General features: G+C 45.3%; 1 protein-coding gene across 2 annotated transcripts in view; it reads right to left on the reverse strand.

The window, feature by feature from the left end:
* Nucleotides 1-22,641, reverse strand: part of SLIT3 (slit guidance ligand 3) — a 669,050-nt gene that overhangs the window by 227,981 nt on the left and 418,428 nt on the right. For both annotated transcript variants that reach the window (XM_017849419.1, XM_017849421.1), the window contains exon 5: nt 15,772-15,843. In XM_017849419.1, the coding sequence (XP_017704908.1) occupies nt 15,772-15,843 (72 nt within the window). The remainder of the gene's footprint in view (nt 1-15,771; nt 15,844-22,641) is intronic.

The following is a 22,641-nucleotide window of genomic DNA, read 5'->3' on the forward strand; positions in this document are numbered from 1 at the left end:
TGTTAAATTTCTTGTTTCTGAGTCAGAGAAAATCCCGACTACCAAACCAAACCCCAAAACGCTCCCTCTCCTCTAACCTCACAAGCCAATAGCCCAACTGTAAGATAATCTCTCTGTGCATCAATAAGGATGAAGGTTGCATGAGGATGGGGGTGCAGAATACTAACATTGTATTTATTGAGCATCTACTTTGTGCCGAGCTCTACCGACTAAGTCCTTTCCATGTGTCATCTCATTTGAATTATTTATTTTCTGAGTCGGGTCTCACTGTGTTGCCCAGGCTGGAGTGTACTGGTGCCATGATGGCTCACTGCAAGTTTGAACTCCCAGGCTCAAGCAATTCCCCCACTTCAGTCTACCGAGCAGCTGGGACTATAGGTTCATTTAACTTTCACTTTAAAAATTATGGCTTGGCCGGGCGCAGCGGCTCACGCTTGTAATTTCAGCACTTTGGGAGGACAAAGGGGGCGGATCATGAGGTCAAGAGTTTAAGAACAGCCTGGCCAACATGGTGAAACTCCATCTCTACTAAAAATACAAAAAGTCAGCTGGGTGTGGTGGCGGACGCCTGTAAGCCTAGCTACTTGGGAGACTGAGGCAGGAGAATCTTTCGAACCTAGGAGGCAGAGGTTGCAGCGAGCTGAGATCATGCCACTGCACACCAGCCCGGGTGGCAGTGCGAGAATCTGTCTCAAAAAAAAAAAAAAAAAAAAAAAAAAAAAAAAAAAAGGCAAAAATTATGGTTTGGTTACAGGTTAATCATCCTTATTTTATTGAAAAGGAAATGAAGGCTTAGGGAGGAGAAGCAGTGTGCCCAAGATCACCAGCTAGCAAAACAGAAAGAGAAAATCTCAACTATTCTATTGAAGAATGGGGTCTTTCTGGGATAAGAGGTGGCCACATGTCAGTGGGACTCCCTAGAAGCTTGTAGGACTAATGGAGCAGGCCCCCTGCAGATAGAAGAGCATATACTATGTTTAAGAGGGAACCTGCCACTCTGGTCGGCCTGTTGTTGTCAGGTAGGACTGGGCGCCCAGTGTTAACACATTTCATTTCTCCAGAGAAGCTGGAAATCCAGATTTTCAAGCAAAATTTACTGATTTTGAAACCCCATAAAATAAAATTGAACTTGTCTGGAGGTGGGATTTGGACCACGGTTTTTGCCTTTCATTTCTTCTCTAATCTTAGGCAGTATAGCAAAGCGAGTGGTTCAGGTTACAGGTTCTAGATGTAAACTGAGTTCAAATCCCAGTTCTGCCTCTCAGTGACTATGTGACCGTTCACTTTTGGGTGCCTCCGTTTTATCTTCTGTAAACTGGTGATGGTAATCACTAGGTCGTCACCAGGATTAAGTGAGATAATAGGTAGAAATTAGTAAGAACTGTGTGCGATGTGCAGTCGGGACTTGATAAAAGCTTATCACTTACCAAGAAGGAATGTCTGTTTGAGGCTTCATTCCTTCCTTGACACAGCCTCTGTTTATTTGGTGTACATGTCAGCAGTGGGAAGATATGATCACCTGGGGCTAAATCATGGGCTTTAGTAGTTATCTCAGACAAATACCCCATCTCTGAGCCCAAGAAATGGTGCTGTCTCTATTAGCAGAAAAAGGAGTGCAGCCTTAAAAACAGAATGCTAATTAGCTGGGAAATCTCAGAACTGCTACCGGACCATGTGCTGTATATACCAAACCTTATCCACTGGGTATCTATTTGTCTGGCTAGGGAGTTTTCCTGGCAGACACAGTACCCAAGAACTGATCATTGGCATTTAAAAGTAATTTAGGTTTGCGCACTTGTGCCTCGGGACTGCTTACAGAGAGAACTTTAAAGGAGAATGTTAACAATGGCAAATAATAGCTGTCGGTATAAATGGACACATCGTAACACGTCCATTTATAGAGCTGAATGCTTGTGGCAGACACGGAAGCTCCGTGCAGGCACGGCAGGCGCTATGCATATGGATGTGTCAGTTCTGATACAAGCCTGCTCTGAAACATCCGCTCCAATAAAAGACCCACACATACCGTGAGCAGTATTGCGGCAGAGATCTCAGGCTCTGAAAACCACTGTCCTGCACCCTGCACAAACAACTTATTTATTCATCTAGCAAATATTTTTGATGATTGGCTCACCATGTCTTCACATGAGTCTCTAATAATTCTCTTTCCAGAACTGGCTATTGCCCCCAGATGCAAAGTAGTTTATCTGGGGCTACAAGAAGGAAGGGAGAATGGGCAAGAAAGCCAGTTAAACTTAGCCCTGCTGCAGAAATCCCTAACCTGAAATATCTGAGAACTTTCAAAAGCCCTAAGCCCCATTCCAGGTAATTACCTCCCAGTCAACACCAACCCTTCTTCTTTCCTTTCCTCCCACGGTGAGCCCAGCTGAGACCCTCAACCTTGGAGTCCAGCTTCCAAAGTCCAGCTCTGAGTCCAGAGACCTGGCGTTATCCCGATTGTCTTCTCTGCTGTCCCCACCTGGTGCTGGCTTCTTGACCCTGCCACTGAATTTTATCTCGATGACCAAACCTAGCTCCTTCCTGGTGGAAGATGGCCTCAAAGAACCATCAAACTTTGCAATATGAGTGGAACTGAAAGATTATTTATCAAGTCCAGTGGTTTTTTTTTTTCAAGCCTTTTTTCTCCCCATTAGGCTCTTTGTGACACAAAATCTGTCGCAAATTAATGTCTAAAAGAGGCAATTTAAATCTTTATCACTGTTGAAAAGTAACTATCTGTGGGCTCTTGAAGCACCAGAGTTTCTCAGAATACAAAGTGAAATTCACTGATTTTATGTCAATGATTTATTTTAATAGAAGAGGAAATCCAGATGACAGGGTTGGGTGACAGCCTGAGGGTAGTTCTAGTACTGGTTTCCCACGGCTGCTATAACAAATTACCACAAACTGAGTGTCTTAACACAACACGAACTTATTGTCTTAGAATGCTGGAGGTCAGAAGTCCTAGATCAGTTTCACTGGGCTCGTGTCAAGGTGTCAGCAGGACTGCGTTCCTTCTGGACGCCCCAGGGAACAATCTGTTTTCCCGTCTTTTCCAGGATGGGGCGGTCTTCCTTCCCTGAATCACACGGTCTTTTCTCTCTCTCTGCTTCCAGCACATGTCTTTTTTCTTACAAAGACCCTTCTGATTACATTGGATCCCCTCAAATAATCTAGGATAATCTATTCATTTGAAGAAACTTAATTCTTAATTTGCAATCCTTTTTGCTATGTGGAGTACACACTCACATACATTACAGATAAGGATGCAGGCATTTTTAGAAGAGCCGATTTTCAGCCTACCCTAGGCAGGCAGCGGTTAATAGCGGAGCTGGGACTCCTGAGTTCTTTCGGTCTTTTCCATGTCTCAGTGTGGACAAGAGGAAGGGACAGGGCAGGGAAGTTACACCCTCTTTTTCTCTGGCCTACTTTATATCTAGCCCATTATAATGAAGCCATATGCCAGAACAGGTCAGCCCCACTCAAAGAAATAACAGAAGGAGTGATGAAGTTAAATATCTTTACTAGTTAGGGAGGGTCATTTCAGAGCCAGGAAACTATAAATATGACTTTTTTCTGGGGTACGTATTTGTCTAGGAAGGGAAGATTTAGTCTCTAAGATGTGATAACCTGGGCCTAATTAATTCTCAGAGATGGAATAAAAGCAGCAATAATAATTACTAATATCAAACCAACATCATAAAGGGGGATAATATTATTTCCACTTAACATATGGGTTAACTGAGGCTAAGAAGGAGGTATGCAATTTGCTTAAGGTCATAAAGGTGGTAAGAACCAGGGTTTGGACTGCAGGCAGCCTGACTCCAGAGTCTGGGCACTTCACCATTATGTCAGCCTCCTGAGAGTTTCTATAGGGAAGCACAGCTCCAGGACTGGGCAGGTCTTTGGACCATGGGTCTTTTCTCTGAAGGAGAGACTTTCACACTCATACACCTCACACTGTGGTTGGGAAGTTGGGTCAGGGCTTAGCTGTCCTGCTGACTTGCTCTATGCACTTTGACACATGGGAGTCACTCACCCTCTTTCAAAGAAGAAAAAGGAGACTCTTATCTGAGAGTATGAAAAACCAAATAAATATAAGCTGTTGTGAAGATGAAAGAATTTATCTGCATGATTAAAAGCTCACACTTTAGGGCTTGGGGGAATGGAAGGAAGGATGAATAGGTGGGACACAGGGAATTTTAGGGCACTGACACTATTCAGGATAACACTGTAATGGTGGATACATGTCATTACACACTTGTCAAAGCCCATCCAACATACAAACCAAATAGTGCACCCTAAAAACTAGGGACTTTAGTTAATAATGTATCAATATTGGCTCAGCAGTGGTAACAAACATACCACACTAACGCAAGGTGTTAATAGTAAGAGAAACTGTGTGGTTGTGTGTTGGGGATATAGGGAAACTCTCTACACTTCCCACTCAATTCTTCTGTAAATGTAAAATGCTCTAAAATATAAAATGCTCTAAAATTAAAGTCTATTAATTTTTTTTTAAAGTTCATACTTTCTTCTTTTCTTTTTTTTTTTTTTTACGGAGTCTCACTCTGTCACCCAGGCTGGAGTGCAGTGGCACAATGTCAGCTCACTGCTCCCTGCCTCCCAGGTTCAAGTGATTCTCTTGCCCCAGCCTCTCCCAAGTAGCTGGGACGACAGGCACCCACCACCACGCTCAGCTAAATTTTTGTATTTTTAGTAGAGACGGGGTTTCACCATGTTAGCCAGAATGGTCTCAATCTCCTGACCTCGTGATCCACCCGCCTCGGCCTCCCAAAGTGCTAGGATTACAGGTATGACCCACTGTGCCTCGCCAAAAGTTCATACTTTCAGACAATCTTGATGGTCTTCTTGGAAATTCTGTCCCAACTGTGACCTTCACGGCCTGCTCCTACCTTGGGTCTTGGCTGATACCAAGCCAGAAATGCTTTTCCAACATTACCCATGGATCTGTCTGTATCTGCTGTTTCCTTCAAGGCATCCCTCCATGCTCACCAAATCTCAGGGTTTTTCCTGGACAAATCACTCAGAAAAACACTGCCTGAGAGTCCACACTAATCTGTGGATCCCACTGCAGCCTTTCCATGACCAGCTCTGTGGCCTTGGGAGAGTTTCTGAATCTGAGCCTCAATTTCCACCTCTATATCTAGAGGATAAGCAACTTTTCCCTAGTGGTCCTGCAAGACTGTTGTGGTAATTAAACAAGATAATACATATGGCCCGGTATAGTGACTCACACCTATAATCCCAGCATTTTGGGAGGCTGAGGCAGGCGGATCACTTGAACCCAGTAGCTCAAGACCAGCCTGGGCAACATGGCAAAACCCTATCTCTACAAAAAAAAAAAAAAAAAAAAAAAAAAAAAAAAAAAAAATTAGCTGGGTGTGGTGGCTCACACCTGTAGTCTTAGCTACTTGGGAGGCTGAGGCAGAAGGATCGCTTGAGTCCAGGAGGCAGAGGCTGCAGTGAGCCAAGTTCCTGCCACTGCACTCTAGCCTGGTTGACAAAGCTAGACTTACTTTCTCTCTCTCTCAAAAATAAGATAATATACGTGAAGGCTGTGTGCAAACCAGAAAGCAATGTACAAACGCGAGACACATAGTTTCTCCCTCCTGGACTCCTCACTAGTATTTTCTCTATTTTATAGACTAAGAGTTGAGAAACCTGCCCAAGCTCACACAGGTAGTGAGAAACAAAGCTGAGAAAAAAACCAAACCTGATTCCAAAACTCGTACTTTTAATCACTATACTCACTTGGCCCCAATAAGATAAAGCATCAGAACATCAACAGATACTAGAGTCTCAATGTGTGATCTCCACGTTAATACTCATCTCCTCCTAAGTCCCTTACATTCTCTGTGGAGCTAAAAATCACGAGGCAAAGACTCAGTCCAATGGCAAATGTCTCCTAAGACCCCTGAGTCCTACTTTGAGGGGGTCATAATCACTGTGCCTTTTTGCCAGAGTACATGAAAGACAGGATTCTATTTTATATGCTTGTTTTAAACACCTTGCTTGCCGTGCATTTAGTGCTCAAAGGGGTTAAATACTTGTGATGAGTTTTTTAAAAAATCGTCCACAAATCAAATTGTCTCAGATAATAAATTGCAATGCTGGATTTAAAATAATGGTCTCCATTATCCTGAAAAAACATCAGTGCTTCTCTGGGCTCCTTCTTGCTGCCTTGATTTTATTCTTCTTTGCTAGGATATAATCATGCCCCTTCATTCATTCACTCATTCAGGGTTTCAGCTGTTCCCTAAAACTGGAAACTCTTTGTTCTGCAAGTCATTTATTCCTTTGCTTATTGATTATTGAGCATCTACTATGTACCAGGCACAGGACTAACTCTTGAAAACAGAACAATGAAAAAGGCAGATTCAGCCTCTCCTTTTACATAACTTACAGGCTACAGGAGGAGGACAGCTGAGTAGACAGTTATAATGCAGGGAGGAGTGTTTTAGGAAATATGCAAAGTCTGCCAGAAGACCTGTTGTACTGTCTATGAAACTGCGTCGTCTCGGCCTAGAAGAAATTCTACTTGTCATCAATGTAACTTCCAATCCCAGGCAGAATTTCTGGGATGGGGCATTTACCACCACTCTCTCCTTGCTTTTAGATAATACTGTATATGCCTTTATCAGATGAATGGAGTCAAATCTACCTGTTTTTTCTACTATTTTTCTCATTTCAGGAAATTTAACTAACCAGCTGGTATTTATTGAGCACTTATGCTATTGGCCCGGGGGCAAATAGAGAAGAATGTCCTGGGGCATGCTTATCCTATGATATATGCATGCTGTGTATGTCTCCCCTGTAGACAAAATTCACAGGCGCAAGACTGTGTCTTACTCATCTTTCTTAAGATTTCCTTCAGGTCTGACAAGAGTAAGGGCTCAGTGGTAATTTGTGTAAGGATGAATGGAAAAAAAGGAAGAGTGGAAGAAAGGAAGGAAAGAAGGGAGGAAGACAGGGAGAAAGGGAGGGAGGGAGAAAGAATGAGAGGGAGGAAGAGAGGGGAGGAAGGGAAAGAGGAAGGAAAGGAGGAAGACAGAGGGGGAAAAGAGAAAGGGGGGAAGAGGAAAGAAGGGAGGGAGGAAGAGAGAGGGAAGAAGAGAGGGTGAAGGGAAGAAAACAGGAAAGAAGGGAGGGAGAGAAAGAAGGAGGAAGAAAGAGGGGGAAGGAGGGAGAAATGAAAGGAGGAAGGTGGCCGGGCATGGTGGCTCATGCCTGTAATCCCAGCACTTTGGGAGGCTGGGGCGGGTGGATCACCTGAGGTCAGGAGTACGAGACCAGCCTGGTCAACATGGTGAAACCCCGTCTCTACTAAAAATACAAAAAAATTAGCCAGGTGTGGTGGCAGCCACCTGTAATCCCAGCTACTCGGGAGGCTGAGATAGGAGAATCTCTTGAACCCAGGAGGCAGAGGTTGCAGTGAGCCGAGATTGCGCCACTGCATCCCAGCCTGGGCAACAAGGGCAAAACTCCGTCTCAAAAAAAAAAAAGAAGAAAAAGAAATGAAAGGAGAAAGGGAGACAGGAAGAGAGGAAGGGAGCGAGGGCAACAGGAAGGAATGAGGGGGAAGGGAGGATAAGAGGGAGGAAAAAAAAGAAGAAAGGAAGGGAAAGAGAAAGGTGGAGTGAGGCAGTCAGGCAGGGAGGCATGACCCCTTTCTTTGACCCCTTTCTTTAGATAGCATTTTTGGGTAGCACTTAGCAAACTGGGGCCGAGTGCAACTTCCTCTAGCAGCAGTTCTGAACCTGACACTCTCAGCCAGGAATGCAAAGCAGGGAAGGCTGGGAAACTTGCTGCACTTTGGGAAGATGATGAATCTGCATGGCCTTGCCTCAAATGAGCAGATTTTCCTAAATCCCCCTTCAAGATGCAGCATCCCTTGTGATGAGAGCCAGGCACTCTTCCTGCATCAGAGCTGGCTTGCACTGAAGTATACCTCTGTCTCTGGTTGATAAGCCCTGGTAACAGGCACTCAGTTCCCCCACCCAGCTAGCCCCTGAGTCCCTGCAGTTTGACGCTGCCTTTTTAGATCCACTTTACCTGCTCGATTTAGGCCTCCCACGATTTCTGAACAACTGCACAAGTCTCCTCACTGCCCACACAGCTTCAGTCTCTGCCTCTCAGCAATCCACGCTCCCCACTGCTGCTGGAGCTGTTTTTCTTAAGTGAAAATCTGACCATGCCACTCCCCTATTAGGAACCCCTCAATGAACCCCCATTGCTCTATGGATCATGGGGTTCCAGGTCCTCCCTTCCTGAACCTCCCCATCTCCCTAACCTCATTGCTGTTTATTGCCTTTCTTGCTAGCTATACTCCAGTCACAAATCTCTCACAAGCATCAACTCTTTCACACACCTCTGTCCCTTTATATATGTTGGTGAATTTTCACACATTGTTCCTTCTGCCTGCAATAGCTTTCCCCTAGATGAACTCCTATGCAATCTTCAAGACTCAACTTATGTCATTTCCTGAGTGAAGCCAGAAAGAGACCTGTCTTCCTGGGCTTCCACACATAGTTGTTCTTACCTCCAGCGAAGCCTTAACCCATGTCCTATGACTGCTGGTTTACTAATTGACTCCCTCACTAGTAAACTTAATTTTGTCATCTGGAAAATGGGAATATCATTAGACTGTGAGTTCTTCGGATACAAGAATGGTACCTTATTCTTTCCTATACTATTCTTACACAATAATACTACTACTATGGTATATTATTTCTATGGTATGATATATATAATTTTCATATAAAACATTTTAACAACGTGTATGATTTCTGATATGTAACAGGCCATCGGCAAACACCCGTGAAATGAATGAACAAAGTCATTCTTTCTTTCTTTTTTTTTTTTTTGAGACGGAGTCTCGCTCTGTCACCCAGGCTGGAGTGCAGTGGCCGGATCTCAGCTCACTGCAAGCTCCGCCTCCTAGGTTTACGCCATTCTCCTGCCTCAGCCTCCCGAGTAGCTGGGACTACAGGCGCCCGTCACCTCGCCCGGCTAGTTTTTTTGTATTTTTTAGTAGAGATGGGGTTTCATCCGGTTAGCCAGGATGGTCTTGATCTCCTGACCTCGTGATCTGCCCGTCTCGGCCTCCCAAAGTGCTGGGATTACAGGCTTGAGCCACCGCGCCCGGCCCTCAAAGTCATTCTTTCAATACATTTCTAGTCCACTTTACTGTCTGCCATGAACCATTTGGGTACTGGGGATACCGCAGTGATTGAAACAGGCAGGATATCTGTGTACACAGGTTTACTATGTGCACCCAGAGACAAGTAATAACAGGATAACATCAGTAACAAGAAATAAATGAGGTGATTTCAGAGGGTGAAAAGTGCTCTGAAGAAATACGACTGGGTGATGGGATAGAAAGGGAAGGCAGTGGGGGACAGTAGGCAAGATTTGAGCCGGGACATGAAGGATCAGAAGGAGCTGGCTGTGTGGAAGTCTGAGGGTGTAGCATCTTATGTTAAGGGAGCAGCAAGTGCAAAGGTCCTGGGGCAGTAAGGAGCTTGGGATGTTCAGGGAATGTAAAGGAGCATGGGAAGCATGAGATAAGTGAGAGCACCCAGTTCATGTACAGCCTTGCAGGACAAGACCAGGAGTGTGGACGCTGCTCCAGGTGCAGTGACAAAACAAATGGCTGCCAAGATGAGCAGACAGAGATGCTACCGGTGAATGGGTGCTGGTGTCCCTCCCCACACCTCCCTCATCCTCACATGAGATTACCGCCTGCTCACCGGGGCGGAGACAGCCCTCATTAATCTCAGGAAGCAGGAGGGTAGACGCGGGCGGTGAGGCAACACAGACTAACTAGAGAACACAAAGGCTGCCTGCCCAGCTTTGTTTTCAAAGCGTCAATTCCGAATTCTGCTAGCTGGCAGAGACAAGGGTTATTGATTTTCCCTTCTGGAATGCATGTCCTACAGAGTCCTCGCAAATAGAAACTGAAAAACAGAGGAAAACATAACTGCTGAGAAAGACAGGGCAAGGGGACATTAAAAAAAAAAATCTATACTGGTTTTTGTCTTTTTCTTATTTGCCTCGGCTGGATTGTGGTCTGTCATCTCTCTTGTTTTCCCAATTCATTTCCTTTGGTTCTATCTCTATGCCTTTCTATGATTTCTTTTTCTTCCTCTCCTTCTCTCTCTTTTTCGCTGTGCCTTTGTCCAGTACCTAGCAGTTTCTGCATACAGCAGGCATTTCATAGTGATGTGATGAGTGTTGGTCTCTGCAGGACAGTCTCTCTAACGGTCTCTTTCTTCGTCCAGATAGATCACTTCATCCATCGAACTGCCTGTCTGTCTTTAAATACAGCACCTCCCGCCCTTCTAGGTAGGTAGCGGAGAATAAGACCAGCCCACTAAACCAGCTTTCAGTAATTGCGTAGAGTGGCACCCCCAGATAATTACTTTCTCTCTCTTCTCTGGAGAAGCAGGAAGCAATTAGGGCCCTCCTTCTGTGGTCTGGAGGGGCTGGCGTCCAGTCCCTTCGTTGAGAGCATCATGTTAGTGGCTCCTCAAGTCCACAGGGCTCAGAGGCCACCTGCGTCCTTTCTCTTGGCTCTGATAAAAGTTGCACGCTTGCCTACTTGCTTAGGTGAATAGGGACTCTGCTCTGCAGCAGCTTCTGTGGTCCCGTTATTGTTCCTGTTTGCCGGCATGGCTGTGGGGAAAGGAACCTGGGTAGATGGAAGTGTTGGTGGCGGAAGTCCAAAAGATGGTTGGGCGTGTTACTGATGGTAGGTTAGTTCCAGAGGCCTAGGCTTAATTTTATCTGCTGACTTTTACCAAATTATACACATTGATGAAAACTTAATTTTATGTGGAAAATGTGGGTATCACAGCTCCTTCTTCTTCTTCTTTTTTTTTTTAAGACTGAGTTTCACTCGTCTTCCAGGCTGGAGTACAATGGTGCGATCTTGGCTCACTGCAACCTCTGCCTACTGGGTTCAAGCAGTTCTCTTGCCTCAGCCTCCTGAGTAGCTGAGAGTATAAGTGCCTGCCGCGACACCCAGCTAATTTTTGTATTTTTAGTACAGACAGGTTTCACCATGTTGGCCAGGCTGGTCTTGAACTCCTGACCTCAGGTGATCCGCCCGCCTCGGCCTCCCAAAGTGCCGGGATTACAAGCATGAGCCACCGTGCCCGGCCACAGCCTCTTCCTTCTTGAAGGGAAATGTCAGCGCAAGCAAAGAAAACAGATGTCAGAACTACAAAAATTATTTTTTAAACCAGATAGTTTTTGATTTTCTCCTTTTAATAAAGCATATGGTGTTACACATAGGCCCAACTGGTTGTCATTTTACATAGCATGCAGTTTGAAGCTGGATATGCCAGTAGTTCATCTTCTACTCTTTAAGGTAATAGTGGAATGGTGTGAATTCCCTGGGCTCACCCACTGTGGTGGAGTAGGCTCGGGGCTGGGGAATGGTTCTCAAACAGGCTGATGACAAGGATGTGCATCTCTGATATTTCAAATTTGCTATTTATCATTCACAAGGTAGACAATCTCCATAATTGAGGACCAGTAGTAGGAGGAGTGTTTCCTTAGCAGGTTTTATAGAAATTTAATTTGTGCTAAGTGTCTCCTATTTTCCATGTGCCGATGCATATTTAAACACACAGCTTCATTATCACCTCTGTCCAGATGCTTTCCCTCCATGAAGCATCAGATCCTCAGCTCAGGTCCTATAGCTCTAATTACTCACATGAGTTTTTCTCTTGGGCTATAAGATTATTTAGTCTGACTCCCTCTTATTAAAACCAAGGAAGCTGAGGACCAGAGACATAGCGCGGCTTTAGCAAAGTCCTTCAACCAGCAGGAACTGGACGGGATGTCAGATCACAAACTTCCTCACACAGAGAAGATGCTCTGTCCACAATGCTGACGGAAGACTTGACAGCACTTCACACCCAATGTGATTACAAACCAACTCAGGATCTTCCAAGCTCGGCTCCTCCTCCTGAACTTTCCATTTCTGTGAAGTGGAAGCTCCAAGAAGACAGAGCTCACAGATTTACACCGATACATCGTAATCCCTGCCATTTTCCCCAGAACTAGCACTTAGAAGGAACTCAAAAAATAGTTTGATGGGTGTGTGAATGAATGATTATGAGAATTTGCCATCGTTCTCTGTATTGTCTGAACTTGGAACTAATCATTTTTCACTTCTTTTTCCATGGCCTCTAATAACTTGCTGACCGCCAAGATCTGTTGATTTTGTCCCCAGGGACTGCTTACTTTGGCCTCTTTCTCCACTTCCGGCTGCTCTCTCCCGGGAGAGTGTGAGAGAGATACGAGCATGAACCCTCACACTGGACTACAGCCTCATCTCCTGCCCCGACCTTTCCTTCTGCCACCTCCTCCTGTCCTCGGTTCCTCTTCCAGAATAAATGTTTTCACCATGATCTGTCCCAGGGCAAAAGCCATCCACATTCTTAGTGCCTACATCTAAAGCCCATGCTCCTCGCAGTCAAGGCTCTCCAGCAACCGGTTTCCACCTCTTTCTAACCCAATCACACACTCTTCTGCCTCAGATCCCTCCACTCCCATGAAATGTCTGCTGGAAACACAGTTTTGCCTTTACACTTTGCATGCACCATCTTCATTACTTTGTGAATTCTAACCACCATTCAGGCCCAGCTACAGTCTTTACTATTGTAACAAAGGAACACAGGAGCAACAGTAGTTAGAGCTTTCTAAATACCTTCCACGCATCAAGCATAGGACTAAGTTATTCGTATGCATTACTTTATTAACCTCCACAAAAACCCTAGGAGGTAAGTCCAACTATTATCCTCATTTTATATAGTGGAAACCTAGGCTCAGAAGTGTCAAGTAATGTGTTTAACATCACAGACTCAGAACCTAGAACACATGGAATTCATACATACGTCTATCAGACTGCCAAAACCATGCTTCTAACCACTAGGCTACGTTGCCTAAAGCTGTCTGTTCCTTCTGAGCTCTGAGAGCCCCTCGTTACGAATAGCTACTCATTAGCCAACTTTCATGTTGACTGGTACTTTACTAAACATTTTCTTGTATGTACATGATTCTTATCCCCAGTTTCACATTAAGCTACTGGAGGACATGAATTGTACTTCTGGGGCCTTACGGGTTCTGCCTGACAAGTGCCTACTGACTGAACTGATTAGAAGTACACAGTACTGAATTCCCCTTAGGTGTTTTTAGTTAATTCATCCTTTAGGCAGTGAGTTCACTTCCCTTTCCTTCTTCCCCGAAGCCCAGGTGCTAGTAGTGAGTATAAACAAAGAGAAGATCCTCACTGAGTTCAGGATCCTGAGTAATACACCTTTGCATGGCTTAGAGGGTGGGCTGATGGTGGGTGCTGGAGTGACTTAGGAGTCTGGGTTTGTAGAATCTTGAACCTTTTAAGTCCTGAGGCCTTTGCATAGTTAGGGATATTATAAGGGGGAAAAAGAGACCCTGTAAAACAAAATCTGAGAAACCCTAGCAACTATTAAGAACCATTGTGGGGCCGGGCGCAGTGGCTCAGGCCTGTAATCCCAGCACTTTGGGAGGCCAAGACGGGCCGGAATCATGAGGTCAGGAAATCGAGAGCCATCCTGGCTAACATGGTGAAGACCCCATCTCCTAGTAAAAATACCAAAAAATTAGCGCAGGCGTGGTGGTGGCACCCCTGTACGTCCCCAGCTACTGAGGAGAGGTCTGAGGCAGGAAGAATGGCGTGAAACCCGGGAAGGCGGAGCTTGCAGTGAGGGCCGCAGAATCGGCGCCACGCACCTCCAGCCTGGGTGACAGAGCAAAGACTCCCTTCTCAAAAAAAAAAAAAAAAAAAAAAAAGAACGCATCGTGGGATTTATTTGCTTTCTTAACAATCAAAAACATCGTTGGTAATTAACTGTCTAGCCCTGCTTATACATCAATACAATATGTTCTTTTTGGTTAATGGATCCATTTAAAATCAGTGTCATGAGATCTGACCGATACATCACTTTATATACGCAAAATGTTCTTTTGGGGTTCAATCATCAGAAAGCTGGTTGACCTTGAGTTAGTCACTGCCCTCTCTGGGCCTCCATTTCCTTGCCTCCTGACATTCTGGCAGTCTAATTAACATAGTTGTTTTTGGTTCATGTGAACTGTCTTGAGTTCTTGGACTGCATGGAACGAAATGCTAGAAGAGCACTCTGAAATGTTAAAAGTGCCAGTTCAGGATGAGAGAAGATCTCTATTTATTTAGTGGTTTTGAAGGTTTGGCTTTTCTGTATCTCGTTTTCTCAGGAAGATATAAACTCGGGAGGTTATTTCTTGAGAGAAACCTATACCTCTCCTGCAAAGGAACTCCCATTCTTTGTGGCTATGGCTGCTCTACCCCGTCCTCTCCTGCTCTTGGGAAAACACCCTCAGAAGCAGCAGCAGGCGGCCTCCTTGTCCTCGAGCCCCTTGCAAAGTCCTTTCTGCTTCTCCGTTCCTTCCACCCACCCCCAGAGATGCCTCTGCCCTCTTGTGTGCTTTGCATGTTAAACACCAAAAGCTTTCCGCTAAGGCCACAGGGGAGGCAGATAACCTGCATCTGGAAGCCATCACCAGCTGCCTTCAGTGTGCCAGTAAACTAAAACCTCTGCATTCATTATAGGGAAAAGTGACAATGTCTTTTTTTTGAGTCTCCCTTAAGACGTCTCAAATTGAATCTGGGGCTGCAGAGAAGGCTACTGGGCAGAAGTGCTTGCTCAGCCAAACCAGACCGTCTTCCCTATCCCTCTCCAAAAGCATGTTCCGACCCCGTGGGCACAATGGTTTAGGCAGAAAATTCAAGGCATGGTCCTTGTAGGGGCCCAGGAGTCACGAATAAGGGGTCAGTAGTAGAAGCCAGGTAGGAAATTGTCAAAGTTCAAAAATGTCATGCTGGAACAGTCCTGCCTCTTGACTGTGGTGACAGCTGCATGAATCTGCACGTGATGAAATCACACAGAACTACACATGCCTCCGCTCACACAGGCGTACGCAAGTGAGTACACGTGGAGCTGTGAGATCTGAAAACTAAGGTCTGTGGGTTGTACCAATGCCAGTTTCCTAGTGTTGATACTGTACTGTGGTTATGTCAGATGCTACCATTGGAGGAAACTAGTACACGGACTTGTTTACTATTTTTTGAAACTTCCTGTGAATCAAAAATCATTTCAAAATAAAAGTATAAAAACAAATCCTAGGGCAGTGGAAGTGGATCTGGCTATGTCTCCCCACCTTCCTGGGATACAAGTCTCCATGCTCTCTCTTAGGAGCCGATGACGATGCTATTAGTAAGAGTGAGAGCTTCGGCACCATCATCACCAAGGTTCCAATTGATTGACCACATACTATGTATGAGACACTAAGATATTTCTTTCTTTTAAACACTTTCTCAGTTGCACAAAACATGCCCACAAGGTTACCATCCCCATTTTACAGAAGATGATGATGATGCTGGGCAAAGCTGGCTTGCACCAAGGCTCTGCAGGGCCAGGCTCTAACTCACCAGGCACTGAGGCTCCAGTGCTTATATCTAGGGATGACTAACCAGCGAAGTACAGGTTTCTGTGACACTATTGTGGCATCCAACGTGTGTTCCCTAGAAACCACTCGAGCACAGCCCTCAATCTCATCTCTGAAGGCACCTGGACCGCCCTCCTGTCCCATCCCTCACCCTCATTCTGGTCAGAGAGCCCGAGTTAGCCACATCTGTAGAGAAGCAAGGAAAACATCACTTACAGGTTCTTCACATCGGTGATGCCGCGGAACGCCTTCCTCGGGATCCCCTGGATCTGGTTTTCACTCAAATCTCTAAACAAGAAGAGAAGAGGCACACTGCGTTAAAGACCCAGGCTGTCTTGATCTGCATCTCATTAAATGATAACAATCCCCCCCACCCAGGCTGCTGCCTCTGCGGTCAGAGTGTATGGGGGCTGTTTGGTCTCAGGCCCCAGGCTGCTATAAGCATTCACATTGTTCTTCAAGTGATGGCCTTTGCTGAAATGGTTACCAGGCGGAGCAGCTCGCCTCCAGGGCGGGCTCTGTGGGTGGTCTCGCACCTCCAGGCCACGAGCCAAGATGCTGGGTTATTTGTTGCACATACTGCACCCAATTCTCTGTTTTCCCACCTCCCAGAGACAACCCCCTGCCCCCACTCCCCGCCCCTGCTCCCAAGCCCCACAGGCATTCCTCCCCCACTGTGGGGTCAACGCCGCAGCTCAATCTCCCGTCTCTCAGGGCTGTCCTCTGCTGCTCAGGACAATCTGCCTTTGTCATGTGGGATTGCAACAGAGCCTGCCTATTCTGATTTTCTGATGCGGGATGACCATTCAGCTTATTCTAGAGTCCCAGAGATTGCTGGGGGCCCCTGGATCTTCTTAGTGATAGGCATGATACATTCAAATTGCATTTCCACAGATCCATCCAAAGTGGGGGTCCCACAGGCACCTCATCTAGCATTAAGCAGTGCCAGCATGTTGCTTTAAGGACGGTAAGGGATACTGTCAGGTCCCACAGCTGGCTAAACCTAAGTCTTGTCCTAGGCTGTAAGCCTTCCCAAAGCCTTATTTCCTTTCTAAGAAAGAGACAGGCTTGTTTGTTTGTTTTGCTTCCCACTTTTAGTTTTTGCTAGACCAAACATGTGCACTTGTTTTCACTCAGAACTCAGGCCTGCTTGGATCTCAACAAGTAATCAATCTGTAAAGACCCATCAGGCCTCCAGAGCGTGCAAACTGGCCCTGCAAAACACTCATGCCAGGCCTCCTTCCTGGCTGGTCCCGCACAGCCATGGGCTGCAGAAGCCTCTCTGAGGACTATGGTGTGGTGGGGGGCGCAGAGCCAGGGGCTAGGGACACAGCGAGCCCTTTACACTTTCTTCAGATATAAAAGGTGTGTCACACACACACACACCACTATACATATGCAATTATTTTTTAAAAGAACACCCGAAAAACCCTCAAATATAAGGCAAAAAAAAATTAACGATGCAGATCTAACTACTGCTACCAATCACGAGTTATATATATAAAATTTCACCAATATGACCTCATAATATACAGTCTATTATAACCTTTTATTCTTGCTTGCTATATTGAGAACATCTGTCCCTGTCATTAGTAGCGCATTGATACTAACATTTTTAATGGCTGTATATCGTCCAATTGTATGAGTGGTTACATAGTCCCAAATCGTTGGGTAGGCATTTATGTATTTACTTGCTATTTAAAGAAACACTAGGGTGAATTTCTCTGCATGCACATTTTGGGGATACTTGTCCAACTATTTCCTTGGTATGGGATCCTATAAGGAGACCTTGCTGGTCACAGGTTAAATGGGTCCTGAGTTGACCTAGAGACAGATTGTACCTGTGGACACACCCATGCTGATTTTCCAAGGGCACCTAATCAAAAGCTTTAGATGACTCCAGATATATTTGGCAGGAGAGATCAGACGACTGTCCTCCACTAAAATCTGGGCAGTCTAAATGAACATTTTGCAAAGGGGCAGGAGGGAAAAGAGGAAACAGAAAAGAGATGTCCACTTTTTTCTGATCTCCCATCCCCTGCTGAGACAAGCCATGTGCTCTGAGCAGCTAGCTAAAACGAAACTTGAGGATCATCTGGGGCCACTTTTAGGCCCACAAAACAAGGCTCAGACTTGGGGTAGAGTGCAGGTGTGAGTACTAGTGGTTTCTAGGGCTGAATAACAGGGTGCTCCCCATCTCAAATCCACTTTCCTCTGTCTGCAACCGATGTAAGTAAATTCAGATGCACAATGAGCCCTGTCTCAGGCTCCCCCAGCCAGGCCTGATTCAATGAGCTGGGCTCCAGCCTGCAGTCCAGGCGCTGAACAAAGCCCATGATGACAGCAGAGGTCAGGCGGTGTCACCAAGGCCACTCAGCTGCTCTCCATCAGCCTCTGGAGCAGGGGCCCAGGTCCTGTCATCCGACTAATGCAATTTCTACCAGGCATCTGGGCAGCACCCAAGGCTCTGGAAGTCACAATGAGTCCAGTCTTTTCTGCCAAATGAAGCTGGTCTGTAGGCCACCGAGCCTTTGCCCACTACCCTCCCAGGCTTGGCTGCTCTCTCTGGCGGCTCTGGAAGATGAGCCCCAGTCACACTTTTGGAAAATGGTTGATGTGATCAAAATCAGAGGCAGGGGCAGCAAACAGGAGAGAGGTATAGAGCTGTCAGCTTGAACCACAGCTGGAAGCTGGATGAGGGGGCATGTATTCCAATAATGTGCTAACCTTGTTTGAGTAGACAACATCCCAAAATATACTGGTAGGAGTAGCAGTCGTACAAAGGTTCTGGTTTGCAATACGGTGGGATGAGGAGAGGACAGTGATATTTAAGCAGAAAAATCTGGCCATGTTGCTGGGAGACCTCCTACACAGGCGAAATCCTGCACTTGGGTGGGGCAACGCTTTGGCTTCTGTTCACTATTTTCTTGCTGTAAATATAACCAGCCTTGCTCCTACTTTCAGGAGCCCAGTTAAAACACAGCTTTTTTCCCATCTCCCTGTCACTGCTTTTCTCCTGTCCCAATTGAGCAAAACAGTAGATTGTAGGGAATTTATCTGTTCCCCATGACAATCTGCTTGTAAATTTTATTAATTTTATTTTCCATTGAGCCTCTCTTCTCCGGCTAACAATACTGCTGCCATCCATCTGCAGGACTATATATTGATTTCATAAATACCTCCAGTGGGCTGACAAACTGACAGCTTTAATGGTGTTACTGATGGGGCGTGGAGGAAGGTTCAGGGCTGGGTGCTTCATTTTCGGTAACGGTCCCTTCACAATTATCACAGGGCCTTTGTGCGAGTTCCTAATAGTGTGTTTATCTCAGCGTGGTGCCAGAGCATGGAGCTATTGTTAAGTACTATCCTTGAGAGAGACAAGAGCCACCATTTTCCACTGACACTTAAATAAAAATAACAAAATCTATCCACAATGCCCAAGAGCCTAGTGCTGGCCAATTGCTTGTTAGGGTTTTAGTGCCTCCCCTTTCATGAGGGAAGCAGCTCAGGGCTGAGGAGGGCAGAAATGCTCAGAAGTGACCAAAGAAGGGGATTTTTGTTTTTTTAAACACTAGAAGGAAGGTATGAGATTGGAGTAGGGTGCAGGAGTGGGAGGTGTGCTGGATTTTTCTGGTTAAGTAAAGGAAGATGGCTGGTGGGAAAGGCTTTCTTGGTTGGGGAGTAGGGCTAGGAATTGGGATGCCTTTTTAAATAATTAGGGCTCTGGGAGAAAAGGAGAACTGCATTAGCTAAAGTGCATTTTCCAGCTTCCGGAAAATGATTAACTGACCGATTATTCCATCCAAAAACACAAGACCAAAGAGGACTTATTAAGGAGACAGTAAGTCAAATAGGAGTTGGCAAGAACCAATATATCCCCCTTCCAGCCACCCTCCCCCCTTTTTAATTTACTAAAATGCTTTGGACACAGATTAACTTTCTTCACAAATTTATTATTGCTTCATCTACCTTGAAATGGGAACTGCAGACGCTTTGATAAATGGAGTGAAAGGCTGTCTAGTTCTAGTGGAGCTTTTGAAATGCTTTCTGGGGCCCTCCCTTCAATGTCAGGCATGCTTTGTTCTCGGAGGAGCAGAGAATGACAGTTCCCACCTTCACCCCTACCCCTGCAAGACTAGGAGCAGGAACATGTTCTCCTCTTTGCCCTGCTGGGGACAATGCACTTATCTTGGTCATATTCATGCTACCAGGAAATCCTCTCTGTGTTAAATGGCAGTTTGTGGAGGTACTTTGATCCTAGATGTCACTCCCAAATTAATTCTGAAGCTACAAAATGGGGCTTGGAAGCTCCTCAGAACTTGGAGATTTGTTGTTTCTGAAGTGGGTGGGGTTACTTATGAGCTGTATGACCATTCAAGTTACTAAAATGCTCTTTGCCTCAGTTTCCCCATCTTTACAGTGGGGATGTTAGTGTTACCAACCTCAACAGTTAATTGTGAGAGCGAAATGATTACATGTAGAGCACCGCGTGGAATCATTTGCATGTGAGTTGTGTGAATCTAGTCAATTGCATGACTGTCTCACATCTCCAACTGTCAAATGGGACTGCTTTCCTAAGTCATATGGATACTGCACCCAGAAATATCACAGTCCCACCTGGAAGTCTATACAAGTGCCATTATGACATTAAACTACAGCTTGTAGAGCTCTGCAGAGCACTCTGCACAGCATCTAGAACACTGTAGGCACTCAATGAATAGCTGCATTTCCTTTTGTGTAGTTTCCTCCCATTTAGCATTGGATTGACATTGCTGAAAATGTCTAATTTTCAGCACCCCCAGGACATATACCTTCAACTCTACAAAGAATAAGATACATAAATGTTGCTGTACTCTTTTCATAAAATCTGAGGGAGGGATTAAAGTTTCTCTCATCTATCATCTGGACAGGGGTAGCCATGTTTGATTCTAGATTCTTTTGGATAAAACGGGAGAGCTGGATTCAGAAATAAAAGGTCTGTCTTGTGTTAGATTCTCTCAGAAGCAGACACCGAGCCAAGGACACGGGGGTTAAGTGATTGATTAATGAAGTGCTCCCGGGAGAGACCAGTGAGGGATAGAAACCAAATGGAAAAGGCAAATAAAAGTACAATCAGGTGAAGTCTTGGCCTTAGCCCAATACCATGGGGAACTCCTGTCTCTGAGCAAGGAAGCTGGGCTTTTGCAGCCTTGCAACAGACAGTCCTTGGTTAGGGACCACTCAGGCGAAATGTAAATTCCCAGGCTCTTCCTGCCCTCCATGAATGCTGGGGGTGGTGACTCCAGCACCCCAAGGACAGATTGCTGAAGATGTTGCCAGCTAGGAGACTTTAGCAGTGAAGTTCAAAGAAGCAGGTGATAGGATCCAGTAGCAATAGAAGGAACCCAAGGAGATCTACCCCAAAGTATTCTTAAGAAGGCTTCGGGGATAGTTCTGAATCTACAAGTCCTCAGCGGGTTAAAATATCACTCTCAAAAGATAGCATATCTAGGACTGAAGATCAAGAGGCCACATGGGAAAGTAACCGACCAAAGAACGTGGGAACAACCCAATCTGGCGTCTGATGAGGTTTACACTTCTTTGTCTACCTCCTCAATCCCTCTGCACTGAGACCAATGTGGCGTCTTTTCAGTAACATTAAAAAAAAATTCCATCAACTCTTGATTAGTTAGGCTAAAATAGGGGATGATCTTAAAAGCATTTATATTTGGAACCATTATTGGGTTTGCGATCAAGGCAATGGATTACCATTCTGATTCTCTTTGGCCTGAATATATATTTAAATTACTTTCACATTCTCTGCCTAATAGGAGGAAACCTGCCCATTGGTGCATTCAGTATCAATCAAAACTCATTTAGGGATTTAAAAATTTTTGATGGATAATCTACGAATCTAAAATTTCCTGTACTCTCAATAATACTACCATCTTACATAAAGCTGCAGTCTTTGCTCCCGCCCCCTGAACTCCAACTTTCTAATATATAGTAACCCGGTGACACATCGCTCTGTGCTAGGAACTAAAGGGACAGACACTGTTTTGCTTACCTTATTTTATACAGCAGGAGGGACAAACATGCAGGAAAAATTATCCCCTGGGGATTCTACAATGTGGACTTCAGGGAGGATTTATCTTAATAGATACATCGCTTCTGCAGGCAATTTATCTTAATAAGCAAGATTATATGTTTGCAGTTGGGTCACTGTCAAAATCAAATGAGCACCAAGCATATGTCCCAGCTAAGCTCTGGTACCTCCCGCTGGGTGTCTAGTCAATGGCAGCCTTTGTCTGAGGAAGATTACAATGGAGTAACTGACTCATTTCCTGAAAGAACTAGCACCTATCTCAGGGATCCAGGGAATCAAAGTATCAATGGGGGACAAAAAAACGTCAATTATTTCCCACTGCTCCAGTTGTGTTTCTGAATATTTCATTGCAGTGGGAGCTTACATTGCGTGTTCCCTCGATGTTAAAAAGTTACTGGATGAAGGATATCAATAAAAGCTCTTTCTGCAACCCTTCCCCTCACAAATTCATCAGAAAGGTCCTGGCCATGCCATTCAGACGTTTAATACTGACAGATTAAGTGTCAGCTCAGATGCTCATTTCCCAAAACAATGAATTGAATACCTACTAGGTGTTCCACTATGGTTGAAGTTGAGACAGAAAAGTGGATAGTCCCAAGTTTCTGTCTTCCTGCAGTTTACATCCTTATTTATCCCAGATACAAAGAAATAGACTCCCTTACTTTTACAAATATAAAATAAACATCTAGACACCTCAAAAAGTGAGAGCAAGGAGTGGTGGCTCATATCTGTAATCCCAGCACTTTGGGAGGCCGAGGCGGGCGGATCACCTGATGTCAGGAGTTTGAGACCAGTCTGGCCAACGTGGTGAAACACCAGCTCTACTAAAAATGCAAAAATTAGGCAGGTGTGGTGGTGGGCACCTGTAATCCCAGCTACTTGGGAGGCTAAGGCAGGAAAATGGCTTGAACCCGGGAGTGGGAGGTTGCAGTGAGCCGAGATCGTGCCACTGCACTCTAGCCTGGGTGACGGAGCGAGACTTCATCTTTTTTTTTTTTTTT

The sequence above is a fragment of the Rhinopithecus bieti genome, unplaced genomic scaffold (genome assembly GCF_001698545.2).
Source record: "Rhinopithecus bieti isolate Rb0 unplaced genomic scaffold, ASM169854v2 scaffold_30732, whole genome shotgun sequence".
Classification (NCBI taxonomy): Eukaryota; Metazoa; Chordata; class Mammalia; order Primates; family Cercopithecidae; genus Rhinopithecus; species Rhinopithecus bieti.